General features: G+C 46.6%; 1 protein-coding gene across 3 annotated transcripts in view; it reads right to left on the reverse strand.

Annotated features, from left to right (window-relative positions):
- Nucleotides 1-4,565: 4,565 nt before the first annotated feature.
- Nucleotides 4,566-17,831, reverse strand: part of LOC135906587 (uncharacterized) — a 208,066-nt gene continuing 194,800 nt past the window's right edge. For all 3 annotated transcript variants that reach the window (XM_065438043.1, XM_065438046.1, XM_065438044.1), the window contains exon 5: nt 4,566-4,930. In XM_065438043.1, coding sequence (XP_065294115.1) covers nt 4,821-4,930 — 110 coding nt within the window. In that variant the 3' untranslated portion in view covers nt 4,566-4,820. The remainder of the gene's footprint in view (nt 4,931-17,831) is intronic.

Here is a 17,831-nt window from a genome sequence, read left to right on the forward strand (position 1 = left end):
AAAAACCTAGTCTGTGGTTGACCTTCGGCACACATTTTCTATGTGCGTTGGCCATGTCAGATTATGCGTGACTGTACCACCTAAATATTTAAACTGGTTAGCACGAACTAACAAATTACCATCGATGTAATAGTTGAAAGGCAGAACGTTCACTTTCTTAGTCATATGCGCGTATGTTGATTTATTGTAGTTTATATTCATACCCTATTATTCACACCATTCGCTGAAATTTTCTAAAAACGACTAATTCTGAGTCGATCCTGAATGTTGCTTACGGTAGAATATATTAGGCAGGCATCTGAGAAAAGCTTCCGTCTCACCGCCTGTTCAGCAACGGAGGAGATATCGTTTATATATATAAGAAATACCAGGGAGGCCAAGACCTACCCTTGAGAAACGCCTGAAAGCATCTGGACTGGACTCGACAAGCTGCCATCTAAACTTACTGTCTGTTTAAGATCATTTAAGTATTCTGTGATCCAAAGCACTAATCTTTCATCGACACCTATTTCTCGCTATTTAAAGATCAGCTTATCATAAGAAAGTTTATAAAGACTTTCGCAAAATCTATACAAATGACGTCAATCTGGTGCTTCTTCATCTAAGGCTGGAGCAAAACTATGAACCACTTCGATTAATCGTGTAAAGGTAGATAGTATCAGATGGAAGCCATGCTGGGATGAATGAAATAAGCTATGGCCTTCTAGAAATTGTAATATATGTTTCGGGATGATGTGCTCTAGAAATTTACAACTGATACACGTGACTGCAGTGGGGCGGTAATTCTTTACAAATGTGCTATCACCGCCTTTGTTCACTGGTAGAACTAGGGCCCTGCGCCCACCTCGGGTAAAGAATGCGTACGTAAAGATTTTTCGAAAATTACCTTTAAGAAGTAGGACATCCATTCAGCCTAGAGTTTCATAAATTCAGGACAAATCCTTTCAGGTCCACTAGATTTATTTTCATCTACATTCGGCAGCAATTTGAACATTCCTCTTCGTTTGATTACCAGATTTTCCATTGGATAACGTATAATATACTGTAACTGCTATCCCGTATTCGCGTTTATACTGTTAGAAAACAAAGATTGAAATAAATAAAATGTTCGGCAATGTCCAGCGACGTTGTTAACTTTATATTGTCTTTCATGATTTCTTCAATTTTATCTTTCCTACTGCTGAGATATCTCCAGAATTCTGTGAAGAACTTTTTAGGAACACTGTCAGCGTTTGTTCAAAGAACTTCTTTTTGGATAGTGCCAGAGTACGCCTCAATTCTGCGCGAAGTCTCAGAATTTCATCCAAGCCCTTTTTCTTTTTATGCAGTCGTATTGGCTTCCTTTCATGTGAAGGATGCCGAGGTTAATCCAAGGTCGGCGTTGTTTAGACTTTATTTTTCGGTTTGCCGCAAATAGGTACACACAATAGTTTACTAAAGCCTTAAATTCTTTCCATAGCTCATCTACAGTTTTTTTTCTTTTGCGTGGTGCTAAATGTGACCAAATGAGAATTCCAAAAATCTAAAACTGAATTGTCATCAGCACGTTTGTCGTCCTTCATCGTAAAACAGTGGAGCGTTTCATACTGGGCATACTGGTAGCAGTCACATTCACAAATATTTTGGGATCAGAAATGCCGTCTTCAATTGTCAACAAATGATTTTCTATATTATTGGATAGGAACACTAGGTCCAACAATGACCGCGACCTAGAAGTTATTCTTGTATCGTCAACGATTTGGTTTAGATTGAAAGAAAACATTATATCTAGTAGTTTATCAGTGCTGGATGCTTCATCGCCGCTGCAGACTAGGTCCTGCCAGGTAATCGGCGGTAAATTGAAGTCTCCGGCCACAGCTAACGGTGTGTTCCTATGTAGATTGTTGCACAAAAATGTGCTCAATCGGTTTAGGAAGACCAGGGAAATTGAAAGTGGCCGATATATTGCACTGACTAGATAAACAATACTTCCAAAGAAAATCCTGCACCAAAGTGTTTCAGGGATGTCACTATAAATGGGGGCCGCATGGACAGAATTCATTATTGTGATACACACTCCTCCGCCAAGTGAATCGCGCTCTTTCCTGAACATATTGTCACGGCTCACTGGAGACAAGAAAGGAGAACGGTATTTATTCGAGAGAGTTAGGGCAAGCACTCAGTCCAGGCTTCTTCTTCTCTAGCGCCTCGCTTGCGCAGACGTGGTCGTCGTCTTTTTCGTCAACGTGGTTGGGCGCTGATGGCGTCGCGGCAATATTGTATCCAGGAGGAATAATCACGTAATCTTGTGTACCACCGTGCAGCTATGTTTCTGTTATCAAAACCATATAAGGGCAACGTGAAAGCAGCAGAAATTCCAGATAAGTTGTTTTGTTCACGAGCTGCGTGCGTTTAAAACGAGGAAACCTAGGTACGACGTAGGTGACGAGCTGAACATCACCATCGAACTTGCTGGATCGTCTGGGTCAGGCGGGCAGCTTGCCGCATCAATAGTTTTCTGCTTTTCTTTACCCAATGTACGTTGTTTACGTCCGCATGGCGTGCGCTTATCTTGGATGATGTTCTAAGTGTGCATTTTGCATTTTATGTTAAATTTAATGCAGACAATCTTGACTTTGGTGCCTTTTAAACGAACCGTTGCTGCACTTTCCCATAGCATTCTTCTTATTTTGACTGTTTCTTTAGCATCGTCTTGGCATTAGTGCCCTTCAGTTTAAAACAGTTTTTTAGAACACTGTCCAATTCCCTGGGATGAAGGAACTTCATAATTGAGCTTAGCCTATCCGGTTTTGCTTCTAATGTCCTGACGGGGGCCCCCAAAGTATTGTCAAAAATACCATCCAGGACCTGTTCTCTGAGTTTAGTTTCTGTTTCATCCGCACTTTCGTTTATTCCATATACTAGGAGGTTGTTAGGCCCATTTCTGTTTTCATACTGAACAAACTTCAATGCTTGCTGTTGGACAGCCGATTCCAATTTATCAATTCCGTTGCTCGTTTCCTCAAAGACTGTCGAAATTACTTGTAACTTATCAGTTTTATCATTAGCAGCAGCAAATTTCTCTCTTATGCCGTCCATCTTGCGGTCGCTTTCTTCCAGTCTATTGATAATTACCTGCAACATTTCAATAGCCTTAGGCCCAGGGTTGTGTTCTATGTGACCGGACACAAGCAACAAAATTAGCATTGAAGAGTCGTCAGACAAAATTGCAAAACACTTCTGAGGGCACGGCAGGATTAACAAAAATCTATCATCAACAACATAAGCGAGAAAATTGACCAGCTGCCTGAACTGCAAAGCAGTATTGGTGCTTTAGGCAGGTTGTGTGCCGACAAGTTGCCATGCCCTCTAAAGAAATCGATCCCAGGCTCAGCCTTTTCTAGGTTACCCAGCAATTACGCTACTCCTGCGGCACATGAAAAATATCGGTTGAGTCCTGTTATGTGCTGTAGACACCACGGTGAAAAACCACGGCAGAACCTACACAACCAGTAATGGCGCTTTAGGCATGTTGTCCGCCGGCAAGCTGCCACGCCCTCTGAGGAAATCAATGCTGGGCTGAGCCATTTCTAGGTTGTCCAGCGATGACGTCACTCCTGTAGTGTAGGCCTTGACATATAGACGGCCCGCGGTGTCACTGACACGTTGTGGCACATCGAAGAATCGTGGTTGAGAGCTGTTTGCTATAGACACCACGGCTAAAAACCACGGCAAAACTTGCGCAAGCAGTAATTGCGCTTCAGGCTTGTGGTCCGCCGGCAAGCTGCCGTGCAGAGAGGGCACGGCAGCTAGCGGACGGAGGGTCTGCGGGGTTGGTTTTGCATGGATCGAAATGACGTTTGCCTGAAGGGTGGTCGACGCTGGACGCGACACGCCGACGCCGGATATTTTGCCACGCAGGGCCCTGAACGCTATCGCGTTAATGCGTCACGCAAAATACTTGACGAACGTAAACATAGCGCCCGACGCGTTCCCTTGGACGCACTGCCCGAAACACTAATAAAGCGTAACCTTGGGCAACAATTGGCAGCACATGTAAATAAAACACATGTACATAGTACAAGTACAACACACATCATATCTCCTGACCTGCGCTATAAAATAGAGAAGGCGTTATGCCATTCTTACAGCGTACCCTATGTGACTTTATACTTCGTTTCTGAATGATACGTTCTTAGTGCCTATTATCAAAATTATAAATTTTCCTTCAGCATTGTACATCCATTTTTCATGTTATCATCACCACTCACATTGCGCTCGTGGTCCCCTTTCTCCATCCCCGTGTGCGGTATTGCCATCTTAGCACAATACCTCAGAGTGATGCATCTGCGTTCCTTTACATAAGTTCTCTCTTTCCTTAACTTTTTTGATTGAGTGTGTTAATTAAAGTATTCTGGTCAAGAAAATATAGGCAAGGAAACTTGTTTAACATTGTATGCGTAATTGGTGTTATCATCTGCGTACCTGCACAAAGTGCACAAGGAAAGCAAATGCCTCTAGTTGCAGTAGGTCAAGCTAGCTTGCTAGGAAGACACATTGCCCAAGTGACAAGTAGACGTTCAAGATATCAGAGAAATTATTGCACGAAACTTTAATGATACGGTCGTGTACAGTATTTAGAGCGAAATTTTGTCAGACGGGTACAGGAACTGTTTGCACTCGTGACAGTGATTGTGCAGAGATAGATTAAGTTTATGAACCTTGTTTCTCTGGGCTATCTTTACGATAATTTTATTTCAGCAGGCTACTTCACTGTTTCCTTTATAGTCGCCCACAGTCATCACAGGATCGTTTTACCACCATGATCAGGCGGTTGTTCCTTATTGCTCATCTTCAGGCCAAATGACGTTGGAAAGCAGGAGAAAACTCCGCGTGGATGGGCAGGCAGGTCGTTCAAAGTCGGTAGTGCTCCAAGCCAAGTTGCCATAGCCTGCAGTTTAAAAGGTTCACTTGCTTACTAGTTTCCTACGTTTACTGAGCTCATAAAACTTTCACTGAACATCAAATTCAGAAGAATATATATCGTCTTAACACGTATGTTCTACTTACAGTGGGATCAATGCTTGAAGTTGCTGGCAATAAATTATTGGACATTTGTTAACAGTTTTTGGTTTTGAATATAATACAACAGCAGCGGAATTGAATTCGACAAGCACTGCAGAAGCAGCTATAAAGTCGCATGTGTGCACTTCCTATTATGATTATCTATTGACTGTGTACAATTTGCAAAACGTGTGAGCCAAATTTTTAGCCTTTTCAGAAGAGTAGACATAAAACCCTGTCGGTAAAAAAATTCCTTATAAGCTGCGTCCCACTGCGCCATGAGAACAGACGACATCATTGCTAGCTAAATTATAAATTAAGAAAACACAAAATGCACGACTTCTACCAATGCAGGAAACCTAAAGACAGAGGTGCAGTACATATAACGATACCACAATAGCCAACAGATATCAAATACAGAAAAAATCGAGAGAGAGCAGGGGCGTAGCCAGAAATTTCGTCCCGGGGTGGGTCACGTGGCAGCTAGGCCTCCTACTTATACAATGTTTTGAGCCATCAAACACATGAATAATAACTTCATTGCTGTTTCCAAAGAGGCTGCTTATGAATTCTCGAACGCTACGCACTGACAAGTAAAATATAGATTTTTCATCAACTAATATATTCTTCCGTCCCAAAAACTGCACCAAAAATACCTGATGCCAGAGCAGGTGACGAGTGCGTTAGCACGCCGTCTACATTTTTATCAAGGAAAGAGCTTGAATTTTTGGGCATAAAAGTCACATGACTGTCCTTTCCTCCTTCCCTTCAATGTGTTCTGTTGTAGTGGCGTCGCAGTAAGTATATATATACTCACCAGCTGCAATAAATCAATTGTTGAAAGTTAGCGCTCGTCCTGTGTTCTGCTTGTCCCTGTGTAATTTTTTGCGCTATGTGTCCCAGTCTGAACAATGGCCGATTCAAAGTGCTGCGCCCACCAGTTCCGTCCAACAACCGAGAGGTGGGCGTCCTTTCGCCGGAAGATCGGACGAAGACGTTGAGGAATGGGTCATCCATTATCACCGGGTGAGGGCCGACAACAAGTGGAAAAGCACTTCTCAGCTTTCGAACGTCATGCTTTTTCTAATGGATACAGCGTTGGTGCGGTTTGACAATCGCGAGGAAATGTTCACAACATGGGGCAGATTTGTTTCGTAAATCTAAGAGCGATTCGGTGACTCCGCGACAAAATACAAAAGGGCAGAAGAGACGCTACTGCAATGCGCGCAAGTGCTAGGCGAAACGTGCACGACTTACACTGAGGCAGTAATACAACTTTGTAGAATGGTGGACTATGGAATGTCTGAGGAAGACAACGTCGGGCACATCCTAAAAGGAATTGCCGAGAATGTTTACAGTTTCCTCATCGCAAAAGACACCCTGGCTTCCGTCGCCGACATCATTAGGCACTGTCGCACTTTCAAGCAAACGAAGACGAGGCGCATCACCCGGAAGTTTCGCAGGTTAGCCAATGTGACGACAGTTGCAAGCGTAGATAGCAACCAGCCCTTAAATCTTGCTTCAATGGTCCGACAAAGAGTTCGGGATGAACTCAGCCTGCACGCGCAAATGACACAGCAAGGCACTCATAGCGTCCGACTACCACCAATTTCGAGCCAAACATGGCTTCATTCACTCCGTATCCTGTGTTTAGGCGCCTTGAGGATTACCAACTCGCGCCCCTACAACAGCCATGTCTTTATGACAGAGGCCCTACGCATGGCGCTAGGCCACAACCAGAATAGCCGCGTTTAACCCAGAGGCCCTGTGACTTCGGTGATGCTGCGACAAGAACCGCACCGACCCTACTACAGCGTCGTGACTTATGAACGAGATAGCACATTTCAGCGAGCAACAGAGACTTGTTATCCACATGAAAACGAACTTTCTCGCCACCCCCATCAGCATAGCATTCGTTTCAAGGAAGATGCTGTGAATCGCGACCCTCCCGTGGGCTGCAACTGCGGTTCCACAGGCCATATAGCACGGTATTGTCGCCAAGCCCGTGAATCACGAAGGATACCACCAATGTTCTCACTCCCTGGAGCCCATACTTCATATTACTTGTGGACGACCGATTTGCTTCCTATGGACCGCTTCTCGCACGAGACCAGACGCAGCGATTCATCTGCATCTGAGCGCAGTTTCACGCCACCGAATAGCCGTCCCCACCGACGGGAAACTAGCATCCGTGGCCAATGGATGTGAGGTTGCCGGACGGTCTTTGCGAGAAATTCCTCTGCCTGTTGGCACGCTCAAAAACAAAGTGAATATGTCGATTGACGGAATACCGAGCATGGCGCTAGTTGATACTGGGCCAACTGTGTCTGTGATGAGCATCGCTTTAAAAAAGCCTTCTATGCCACAAAGTTATGTTTTCTTGGAACGACGGTATTACCTTTCGCAAGCGGCTTCATCCCCTTGGTGTTTGTGATGTGAGTGCTTTGTTGGCTGGGAAAGAGTTTGTGTCGGAATGGCTTGTTTTTTCTCTTTGTTCGCACGACTTTATGTTTGGTATCAATTTTCTTGAACAATGCGGCGCTTCTGTGGACTGTGGTTGTGGCGAAATATCGTCGAACACGTTATTCGTATCAGCACATTCCGAACCAAGCCCGCGGGGCGGAGACAGGGACACAAACACAGTCAGTGTTCTTGATGATGCGATTGCATCATCGTGGTGCCTGACGCCCGCCCATGTTTCTGACACTACCGTTGACGCTCATTGTGTTGACCTTGTAGGGAACCCTCTCCGCATGAAGTTTGCTAAAAATATACATGTGACATGTTCTTTCGTGTGCAATGCGAAATAATAATAATATATGGGGTTTTACGTGCCAAAACCACTTTCTGATTATGAGGCACGCCGTAGTGGGGGACTCCGGAAATTTTAACCACCTGGGGTTCTTTAACGTGCACCTAAATCTAAGTACACGGGTGTTTTCGCATTTCGCCCCCATCGAAATGCCGCCGCCGTGGCCGGGATTCGATCCCGCGACCTGTGCAATGCGAAAGGAGTCGCCACATTGTGGGCGCTGAATTGTTCCGCCACGCCAGTTCTCCTTCCTCGCGGCATGAAAATCGCTCTATTCTATGAAGCCGCATGTAACTCAACAGCGGCATTAACTGCGGACACCTCTACAGCTTGCTCTTGTGATAATTGCCAGTCTGAAGAGCTAATCTTTGGCATGATAAGCTAGGAATGGCAAGCACTGGTACAGCTTCTTGCCAGGCATGAGGCTGCAATCGACTTCACGCATGGAGATGCACTCGTTCGTTTATCGTCGTCTCGCGCTCGTCACAGAATAGATACCAGCTCTGCACACCCCATCCGCCACAAGCCCTGCCGAGTGTCATCCTTCGAGCGGAAAGTAATTGCAGAGCAAGTCAAGAAGATGATGAACAAAGGGGTCTTTCAAGAGTCTTCTAGTTCATGGGCAGCCCCAGTAATCCTGGTCCGAAAAAAAGATGGCTCCTGGACATTTTGCCTGAATTACAGAGGTCTAAATGCAGTGACGAAGAAGCATGTCTATGCGCTACCGGGAATGGATGATGAGGTGGATTGCTTGCCCCACAATGCTTCTTGCTTCTCGCCACTTGCGTTCGGGGTATTGGAAAACACTTACGGACCCTACCGACAAGGGCAACCCCACTTTCTTGAATCAAGATACCATATTCAAATTTATTATTGTGACTTTTGGCCTTAGCAATGCTCCTGTTTACACCACCTAGGCCAAACTAAAGTTCTTCTGAATGCTCCTGTCACCTTCGAAAGATTCATGGACACAGCACTACGTGCTCTAAAGTGGGAGATATGCATGTGTTACCTCGATGATTTTGTAATATTTGGCAGCATATTTCAAGAACATAACCAAAGCCTCCGCCTTGTTCTCGACTACATCGAGAAAGCTGGACTAGTTCTAAAGTAAAAAAAAAGTCGGTTTGCCGAACGTCAAACACTGGTCCTGGGACACTTACTCGTCAAGGATGGCCTGAGACCCGATCCCCATAAGATTGAAGTCGTGAAATCATTCAAGCCACCGCAGTCAGAACGAGAGCTTCGCTCAGTCATTGGCCTATGTTCGTATTTTCGTCGTTTTATTCCTCGGTTTGCCAACATCGCTTACCCGTTGACAAGTATTTTGTGACAAGATGCGGCCTTCAGTTAGTCACCAGAGTTTGACGCAAAATTCTCTCAACTGAAGTGTATACTAGCGTCAGCACGCTTTTTGCGTCACTTCGATCCATCTTCCCGGAGCGAAGTTCACACTGATGCTAGTGGAATCGGGAGAGGAGCGGTGCTTGTACAACGCCACAGTGGCGCAGAACATGTCACATATGCCAGCCGATGGCTGAGGAAATCTGAACGCAATTATACGCTTACGGAACAGGAATGCCGGGCAGCTGTTTTCGCTGTGCTGAAATTTTGCTGTTATCTTTACGGTAGGCCATTCAAGGTTATCGCCCACCATCATTCTTTATGCTGGCTGATTAGTTTGCGTGATCCCTCGGGTCGCCTCACACGTTGGGCGCTGTGCCTCCAGAAATACGACTTTATGGTACAGTACAAGAGTGGCCATCGTAACGCTGACGCAGACGGCCTCTCTCGGATTATCCCTTGCGGCTACCGACTTTGATGGTGAGAATTTTGAGAACTGTCTCGCTGCTGTTACTTCCATGTTCCGTGACGCGGCAGACTTTTAGCGAGAACAACGGAATGATCTTACCCTCGATCCGATTTTTGTCGCAGCCCGTACTTCTCAAGGCAGCGGTCGCTTTACTGTCCGTGATAAGTTGCTCTACAAAACTAATTACTCCAGGCATGCAGTGCGTTTTCTGCTTGTTGTCGCCGAGATTCTCTGCTCCGCGGTTGTAGGTGCCATTCATGACGATGCGACATCCGTCCATTTCGGCTTCGTACAAACGTTGCACTGTACTTTTAGTGCTTGTACTTGTAGTGCTTTTACTGGCCCAAGAAGTACAAAATAAGCAAGCGCTATGTCACTAGTTGTGAAACGTGCCAACTCCACAAGCGACCGACCACCGTAGTCCCGGGTCGCCTTCGGTCATTGACACCGCCCAGTACACCGTTTGAGCAAGTAGGCATTGTCCTTTTGGGTCCATTGCCGTTGTCAAAGAAGAACCGTTGGATAATTGTCTGTGTAGATCAACCTACACGGTATGCAGAAACTGCAGCCATACCCTCTTGCACCGCTGTTAGCGTGGCGGACATCCTGCTGCGTTCCGTGGTCCTTCGTCATGGTCCACCACATGTCATCATCAGCGACCGTGGTCACCAGTTCACTGCTGATGCCACTGAAGGGTTACTTCGTTCGTGCACTTCACAGTTGCGTCATTGCACGCCGTATCATCCACAGACCAATAGCCTTGTTCAAAGGACAAGCAGAACTCTGACCAACGTGTTGCCATTTACATCTCGTCCAGTCATAAGAACTGGGACGACGTGCTACCCTACAACACCTACGCATACAACACGATGAAACACAAGATCACGAACTATAGCCCATTTTATCTCCTGTATGCAAAGTTACCGCGAAGCCCTCTGGACACTTTCTTATCCTTCATTCTGCAAAATGACGATTCTGCATCGAAGACTGTGTCTCACCTAGTAAGCCATCGAATAGCTCGTCTTCATACTCAGGCCTCGCAAAGTCGCTTAAAAGAGTGGTATGACGACCGTCACGTACAAGTACCTTTCAAAAAAGGTGACTTGGTCCTTTGGACAACAAAATGCAAGTGTGGATTGTGTCAAAAGCTCTTGTCACAATATTCAGGCAGATTTGCAGTAATAGACCGCCTGAGGGAACTCAGGTAATAGCTCGTTTGCTGTGCAATGGTTGGCGATCAAGGAGAGCCCAGCTGACACACATTGCTTGCCTGAAGCCTTTCTACCATACTTGTCCATCCTGACTCACCACACGGGTTTCGTCTGCATGAGGAGAAATGTAACGAATACAAAAGGCGGGTACAAAAGAAAGAAAAGTAGACGAGGACAGCGAAGAGGTTTAGAGGCCAGACTGCCCTACAATCATGCTACCATCATCGTCCATCTCCCGCAAATGAAACCATTTCTTCACAACTCTTCGTAACGATATATTAAGAGTATCCGGCAACTAAAGAGTCTGTGGCCTATTACTTTCCGTAAAAAAAGAAATAAAATCGAACTTTCTCCTTGCGACAATTTGCTCCACCGAAACAATCTTTTTTTTTTTCTTTTGGGGGATGTCTTTCTTTCGTCTGTGGGGCGGGTGCTCCAAAATGTAAAAAATAAACGCAATGCAAGGTATGTTGGCCAAAATCGAATGGAATACCGAGGAACACCAAGAAATACGAGAGACTCTTCCCCAGAGAATCATACGCATACTGCTTGGCATCTTTCACCGGCGAGACGAAAGAGTTTCCGGAGAGCCTGCGATAAAACTGAAGTAAAGATGATGCTCTCATGCGAACGCATTGCCATCCATCGAGTCCCCACAATGATGGCGGCGAGGAAACATTGTTGCTTTTTCTCGTCTACTTGCCAGAAAGGCTCCAAAACGCTGCCAGGTAAAAATCAACTCGTTCAAGGTAAAACAAACGTGCACCGAAGTGCGCCTCGCGGTAGTCGGGGCAACACTAGAAAAACGCATGCTCGCTGGTTAGCTCTGGCAGCCCGCGAGTAGAAAGAACAGGAAAACTGAAGAGGCTGAATGTGTCCCTGCGAGTAAAAGTCAGAGTACAAAAAATAAATAAGAAGGTAGTTCCTTTCCTGGCTTTTTTGTGTTGACATGAACGCTTTGGTGGAGGTGAAAGAAATGTTCATATTCTTTTCTCTGACATGACCGCACAAGTGAACCACCACAACGCTTCGTCTCATCAGACCTCGCTGTGTGTTTCGTCAACATGTCTGAAAGTGTGCTGCTTTGGCTTCTCTCGATGTATGGTCTGATGTACGACTTTAGAAAAGATGATGCACCTGTGGCGTCAAATGTTTATAATATGAAACCCACAAGGTACCGGAATTGAAAATCTAAAGCACGACTTTGGAAATGTCAATACATCTTTCGCCGCAAAAGATCATAAGAACTTTATACGCATAAAGTTTGGGAATTGAAATCCATGCTCTCCATAGATTTCGTGGCCTCCGCGAGATGCCATGACGAGCCTGCCCACACTCAAAACGCCTTTGAAATTTTGTGCTAGGATTAGGCGCCTTGCGTTATGTCACTCCAGGTGCATGGGCATTGCCATGAAATCCAGCCCGAGATCACATTGTTTGCTGGGAAATGGCTTCGAGTGTGAAAAAGGCATTGAGAAATCCTAGAATGATTTATGGTCCCGGGGGTTGTTTTGGTCGGCAGGACAGGACAGTGCGAGAAAATTTCAGGGGAGGACGGAAGCCCCTTAAAGTCCCCCCCCCCCCCCCCCATGGCTACGCCACTCACAGTGAGTAATTATCTTTATTTCTTCATACTGTCAACACTTTTGGAGGGTTATTACAGGAGTGTTCTTTTGAAAATAGCATACTCGTAAACAAAGTTATAGGCAGTAGCAAGAAAACAGTTTGCTAAAATGCAAACAAAAAGTAGGAAGAGAATGCGTGCACAATGCAAATAATTAGTGTAAGCATAGTAGTTCGCATCATATAGAAATACACAGCTGTCTAAATGACGAAATAAATAGAATGGTAAGCACAAATGCAAAAGTATGAAGAGCACCATTTAGGGAGAAACATCATATGCAATAGGAAGAAAATAAACACGATGTGTTTTCAAGTTCGTCACTGCGTAGAAGCTAAACTGTTTTTAGCACTACTTCACCAGAGTCATCAGTTTTATGCTGCTCTACTATAAGAAGGTCGAGACTATTCCATTCTCCTATGGTTCTAGGAAAAAAATGTTAAATGTGGTGCTGCACGAATTTTCTTGAAATGTGAGATCATGGGTGTGACGTATTTGTCTTCTTTTCTCAGTTTCAACGTATCCTGTGTGGTATATATCTTAAAGCAGTCGTGTAGTAGCTGACGTAAAAAAGTTATTGCCCTTCCACTCGGTGATGAAGGATAACCAGCGAGGGGAGGCTATTCTGAAATCAATATTCATTTATATAGTTATTGCTATATCGATTGAGTAAAGACACATACACTTAAATTTGTGGTTTTTATCGTGTTTTATTTTCTCTCATTCGTTGCCACATCGGCCATAGATAGCTTTGTCATCACTGTGATACGCCGATGGAGAAGAACAGAGCCCCTGGAGCGTCGGCGGCAGCAGCAGCGAGAATATATGCGGGGACGGGTGGCGAATACGACCGGCCAGGAACGGGACGTGCATGTCAAGCACAAGCGTTGTGTGCGTCAGGACGTTGAGTGCAGACACTGCCGTAACACAGTCGTCGCACATTTACGCCGATGTTGATCACACATGCCACCGATGGCGGTCAAGCCCTGAGAAACCTCCCTCCATTTCACACCACACACGTGGCGCCAAACGCGTTGTCCAAAAATTGCGCTCGAACCTCGTCGTCGCCCCGGGAAAACGTTCCGATGGACGTCGCAACGTCAATTCAGTGCGTTTTCCAACTCACGGCACTCGGTATCCTGACGGGCACAACGCTTGCGCTTGGCATCCGTGGCCCGCTGAACGTCATTCGCATTCGCCTGCCGTCGCCGCACCAATTAACGCAGCTGCTGCCGCCGGCGCACCGGACGGATTCTCGGTACTTCTTTGTCGGTAAAAGAGGAGCTAATCGATGATCCCGACCCGTCTGCCACTGCGCGTTCGGCAGAAGCGGCTTCCCGTCGCTTCCGCACTTATTCCCGCTGTTCTTCACATCGGTTCTTTTTGAGGGCCGGTTTTCTATCGAGGGACGTACGCGCGTCCTTCTCATAGCAAGCCCCAAGTGCAATTGTTAATAGCCCCGCTAAAGCGATGAATCTGTCAGAAAAAAACGAGGCACAAGGATTGGCGGGTAGACTATGACGTTCTATTTTCTCTTGAGATTTGACTCGGTAGACGGACGCAAGAACTTTCAGAACGTAGCCATATGCAGCTATAGAGTAAAACTTAGGGCGATGATGTTTAGCTGAACATTGTAGTGTAGGCGGATGCACAGATTTTCGTCCCGTCATGAGAAGCTGTTGAACGATTCCGTTGAGAACATGCTGACCCTGGGTCTAATTGTGCTAGATCAAAGCGAATACGTGTCACCGATGATCATCGTAGAAAGTCCTGGAAAGGAACTGAGACCCTGTATTGACTATCGTCCGCTGAACGCGATAACAGAACGAAGACGTTTCCCACTCCTAATGTTGAAGCCTTGATCGAGGAAGTTTCCGCGGAACAGTACATTTCTACGATAGATATGGTATGGGGCTTCTGGCAAGTGCCACTCATGCAGAACGCCAGTAAGCTCGCCGCTTTCATGACTCCAACAGGCACATATCGCCCTCTGGTGCTCACTTTTGGCGTCAAGAATGCACTGTTCGTATTTTCGAACCTAATGAATCAAGTGCCCACAGGCACCGAGTCTTTCGCTGCGCCCTACCTCGATGACATTGATGTTTTCTCCAGTACTTGGAAACAGCATTTTGAACATCTGCAGCAGGTATTGCTTCGAATCTGTGAAGCAGGCTTGACTCTAACACTGAGCAAATGCTGTGTTGCAAGCACTGAAGTCTACTACTTGGGGCACATTCTTGGCCAAGGGAACCGACGCCCTTCCGAACTAAAAGTTGAGGCCATCACTAGCTTTCCTTTGCCTAAATCAAAGACTAACTTGCGTTCCTTTTTGGGTTTAGCTGACTAATACAGAAGCTACAATCCAAACTTCGCAAATATCGCTAGTACTCTTAGAGATGCTCTGCGCAAGACCGAACCTACTATTGCGCGTTGGAATATGACGCGAAGGACGCATTTGCAGCGACTAAAAATATTCTTGTCAGCGCACCGGTTCTGGCGCGACCAGATTACTGTCTTCATTTCTTAGAACAGTGTGACGCCAGTGACCACGGAATGGGCGTTCTTTAAAGTTAGGCGAACACAAAAGGCGAGGAGCACCTCTAGGCAAGTCGAAAGCTAACGGATACGACAACGCCAGCGTTGTCCTGTCCATTTCTACTTACTTGTGCTCGCGCCCGTACTTGCTGGAAACCATTATACGCTATTTGAAAAGTTCTTCCTTTTTTTTGAAACCCATCACTCCCCATTAGTGTGGTTAAACAAAATGTCAAACAAAAATGGTCGCTTGATGAGGTGCACTCTAGCACTTCAACAGTTCGACTTTCTAGTGCGGCACAAGAAAGACAAACGCCATGCCAATGCTGACTGCCTTAGCCGCATTCCGTAGTATTCTTTTTCTTTATTTTTTTCTCCTGTGCATGCCAGTAAGTGCAAGTCTTTTTCATTCTTGTATTCAGTTTTCACGCGTTTTGCTCCCAGTGAATTCAACTGCCGGCCTTTCCTGAGCTTGGGTGCGAGGTTGCTTCTGACGATGTTACTGCGTTTCTTCCGCTCTCAAAACGCTCCCTCAGATCCTGTCGTGCTGACTGACGGATGAACCCCATGCCGGTGGTCTGCGGCCGGCTCCCTGTCGCTTCGTTCTCGGTAGCCTTTCAGCATTCGGCGAGCAGTGCTAATTTTGAGCGTCACCTCCTCCTGGACGTGTCAAGCCCTCTCCACATGCCTGTTGTTCGAGCCTGAAGATGCTTGGTGCCTTCTCAATCCTTTCTGCGATGTCTGGCTCAACTTGCCCGCCTGTGCCACGAAGCACCTCAACGTCTTTTCCAAGCGCAAGGACAATGTGATCTTGCAAAACGCTTCAGTGCTGTGCTTGGACAATCCTGTTGCCCTCCTGTTTCCGCCTCTAGTTGTTCAAGAAGCGTCATCCTCGTGAACGCCTTCCGAAAAGGGTAGCTTTGGCCGAGCTGTAAAATTCGCGGTGCTGGTCGCATTCTACGTTGTAATCTGCAGATAAGGTTGCCCTGCTTGCCGCGATATCTTCCTTTCTTTTGCCACTCCATGATTAGCTGCTTAGCGCTCAAAAAGCGCGTCGCCGAAGGAGTAAACGTCACTGTCTTCCTGGCGCTGCGTGGGTCGTCTGTTCCTTGGGTCAGTCGTCTTGCAGCCGTCGGCGTCTAGCTGTCGAATACGCAACAGCGTGTAGCCGATAGGCCTATCGGTTCATTGTAGGATACCTATCGACACCTGAAGAATAAACAAGAACGGATTTAAAGGCTGGATCTCGCCAAAGCTGGCGTTCCCATTGCCGACTGTGCCGTGTACGCTCTGTCTTGTACAGTCGCTCCTAGTGGCCGCCACCGATGCTCCAACTAGCCCGCGTGCGTGACACCAGCGCCATCGTCGAAGAATAGGTAGATATCATAAATAGATGCAGGATGCATCATTAAGTCCCTTTCGTCGACAGCGGTAGGCCAAAACAGTGGTTGAAACTGGTGGTGTGTAGGCGATAGGCCCATCCGTAGTAGTAGAATTCCTATAGACACCTGTAGGGTAAACAGGTACTGGTTTAAAGGCTGGATCTCAGCAATGCTGCCGTTCCCACTGCCGACTGTGCGGTGCACGCTCTGTGTTGTACAGTAGCTCCACGTGGCTGCCACCGATGCTCCAAGCAGCCCGCGTGCAAGAGACCAGCGCCATCATCGAAGAAAGGGTAGCTATCATCAATCGACGCTGGATGCATCAGTAAGTCCCTTTTGCCGATAGCGCTAGACCAAAACAAGGGTTGGAACTCCTGGCATGTAGGCAATAGGCCCATGGGTAGTAGCAGGATTCGGCGCCTGAAAAGTAAACAGGAACAGGTTTGAAGGCTGGGTCTCCGCAAAGGTGTTGTTCCTACTGCCGCCTGCACCGTGCACGCTCTGTCTTGTACAGTCGCTCCTTGTGGCCGCCACTGATGCTCCAAGCAACCCGCGTGCCTGACACAAGCGCCATCTTCTAAGAATAGGCAGCTATCATCTATCGACGCTGGATGCATCAGTGAGTCGCTCTATCGATTGCAGTAGGCCGAAACTAGGGTTCCATCGCGTGGCGTGCAGGCGATGAGCCCATCGGTTGTTGTATGATTCCTACCGACACCTGAGGAGTAAGCAGGAACGGGTTTAAAGGCTGGATCTCGGCAATGGTGCCGTTCCCACTGCCGAGTGTGCCGTGTACGCTCTGTGTTGTAGAGTCTCTCCTCGTGGCTGCCACCGATGCTCCAAGCAGACCACGTGCGTGACACCAGTGCAATAATAGAACATGCAGCTGCCATCATTCGACGCTGGACGCATCAACATGTCCCTTTCGTCAATAGCAGTGGGCCAACGCAATGCTTGCACCTCGTGGCATGTAGGCGATAGGCCCACCGGTTCTGGTACACTCTAAGAAAAATCCCAGGGAAAACGGGAGTAACTGGGCCGTTAGTCGTAGGGCGCTTTTGTCCTTCAAAGGACTAAGTGCATGAATGTGCGTGCCGTGTGCAAATTTGGGGAGTAAGTGTTTAGTCCCCGGTCGGAAAGAGAGCAACGGGATGACGAACGACAACAGTTACTTTCCATGCACTTTGCTGTTTTCTTCCGTGTCATGAAGCGATGCGGCGAAAGCAGTTTTGTCTATAAATTGTCAATAGTTGGAAGTGAGAGCACTGTCTTTTCAACTATATGCAAAGCAGCACCTTGGCTCTTCGTGATAAAATTTCGTTAAACTTAAAAGCTGGAGTGTGAAGAGCCATGCCCTTCGTGCGCAAACCATAAGTGAGCGATACATATTGATGATATCTGGTGTTTTATGGCG

The sequence above is a fragment of the Dermacentor albipictus genome, chromosome 5, assembly GCF_038994185.2.
Source record: "Dermacentor albipictus isolate Rhodes 1998 colony chromosome 5, USDA_Dalb.pri_finalv2, whole genome shotgun sequence".
In the NCBI taxonomy this organism is placed as follows: domain Eukaryota; kingdom Metazoa; phylum Arthropoda; class Arachnida; order Ixodida; family Ixodidae; genus Dermacentor; species Dermacentor albipictus.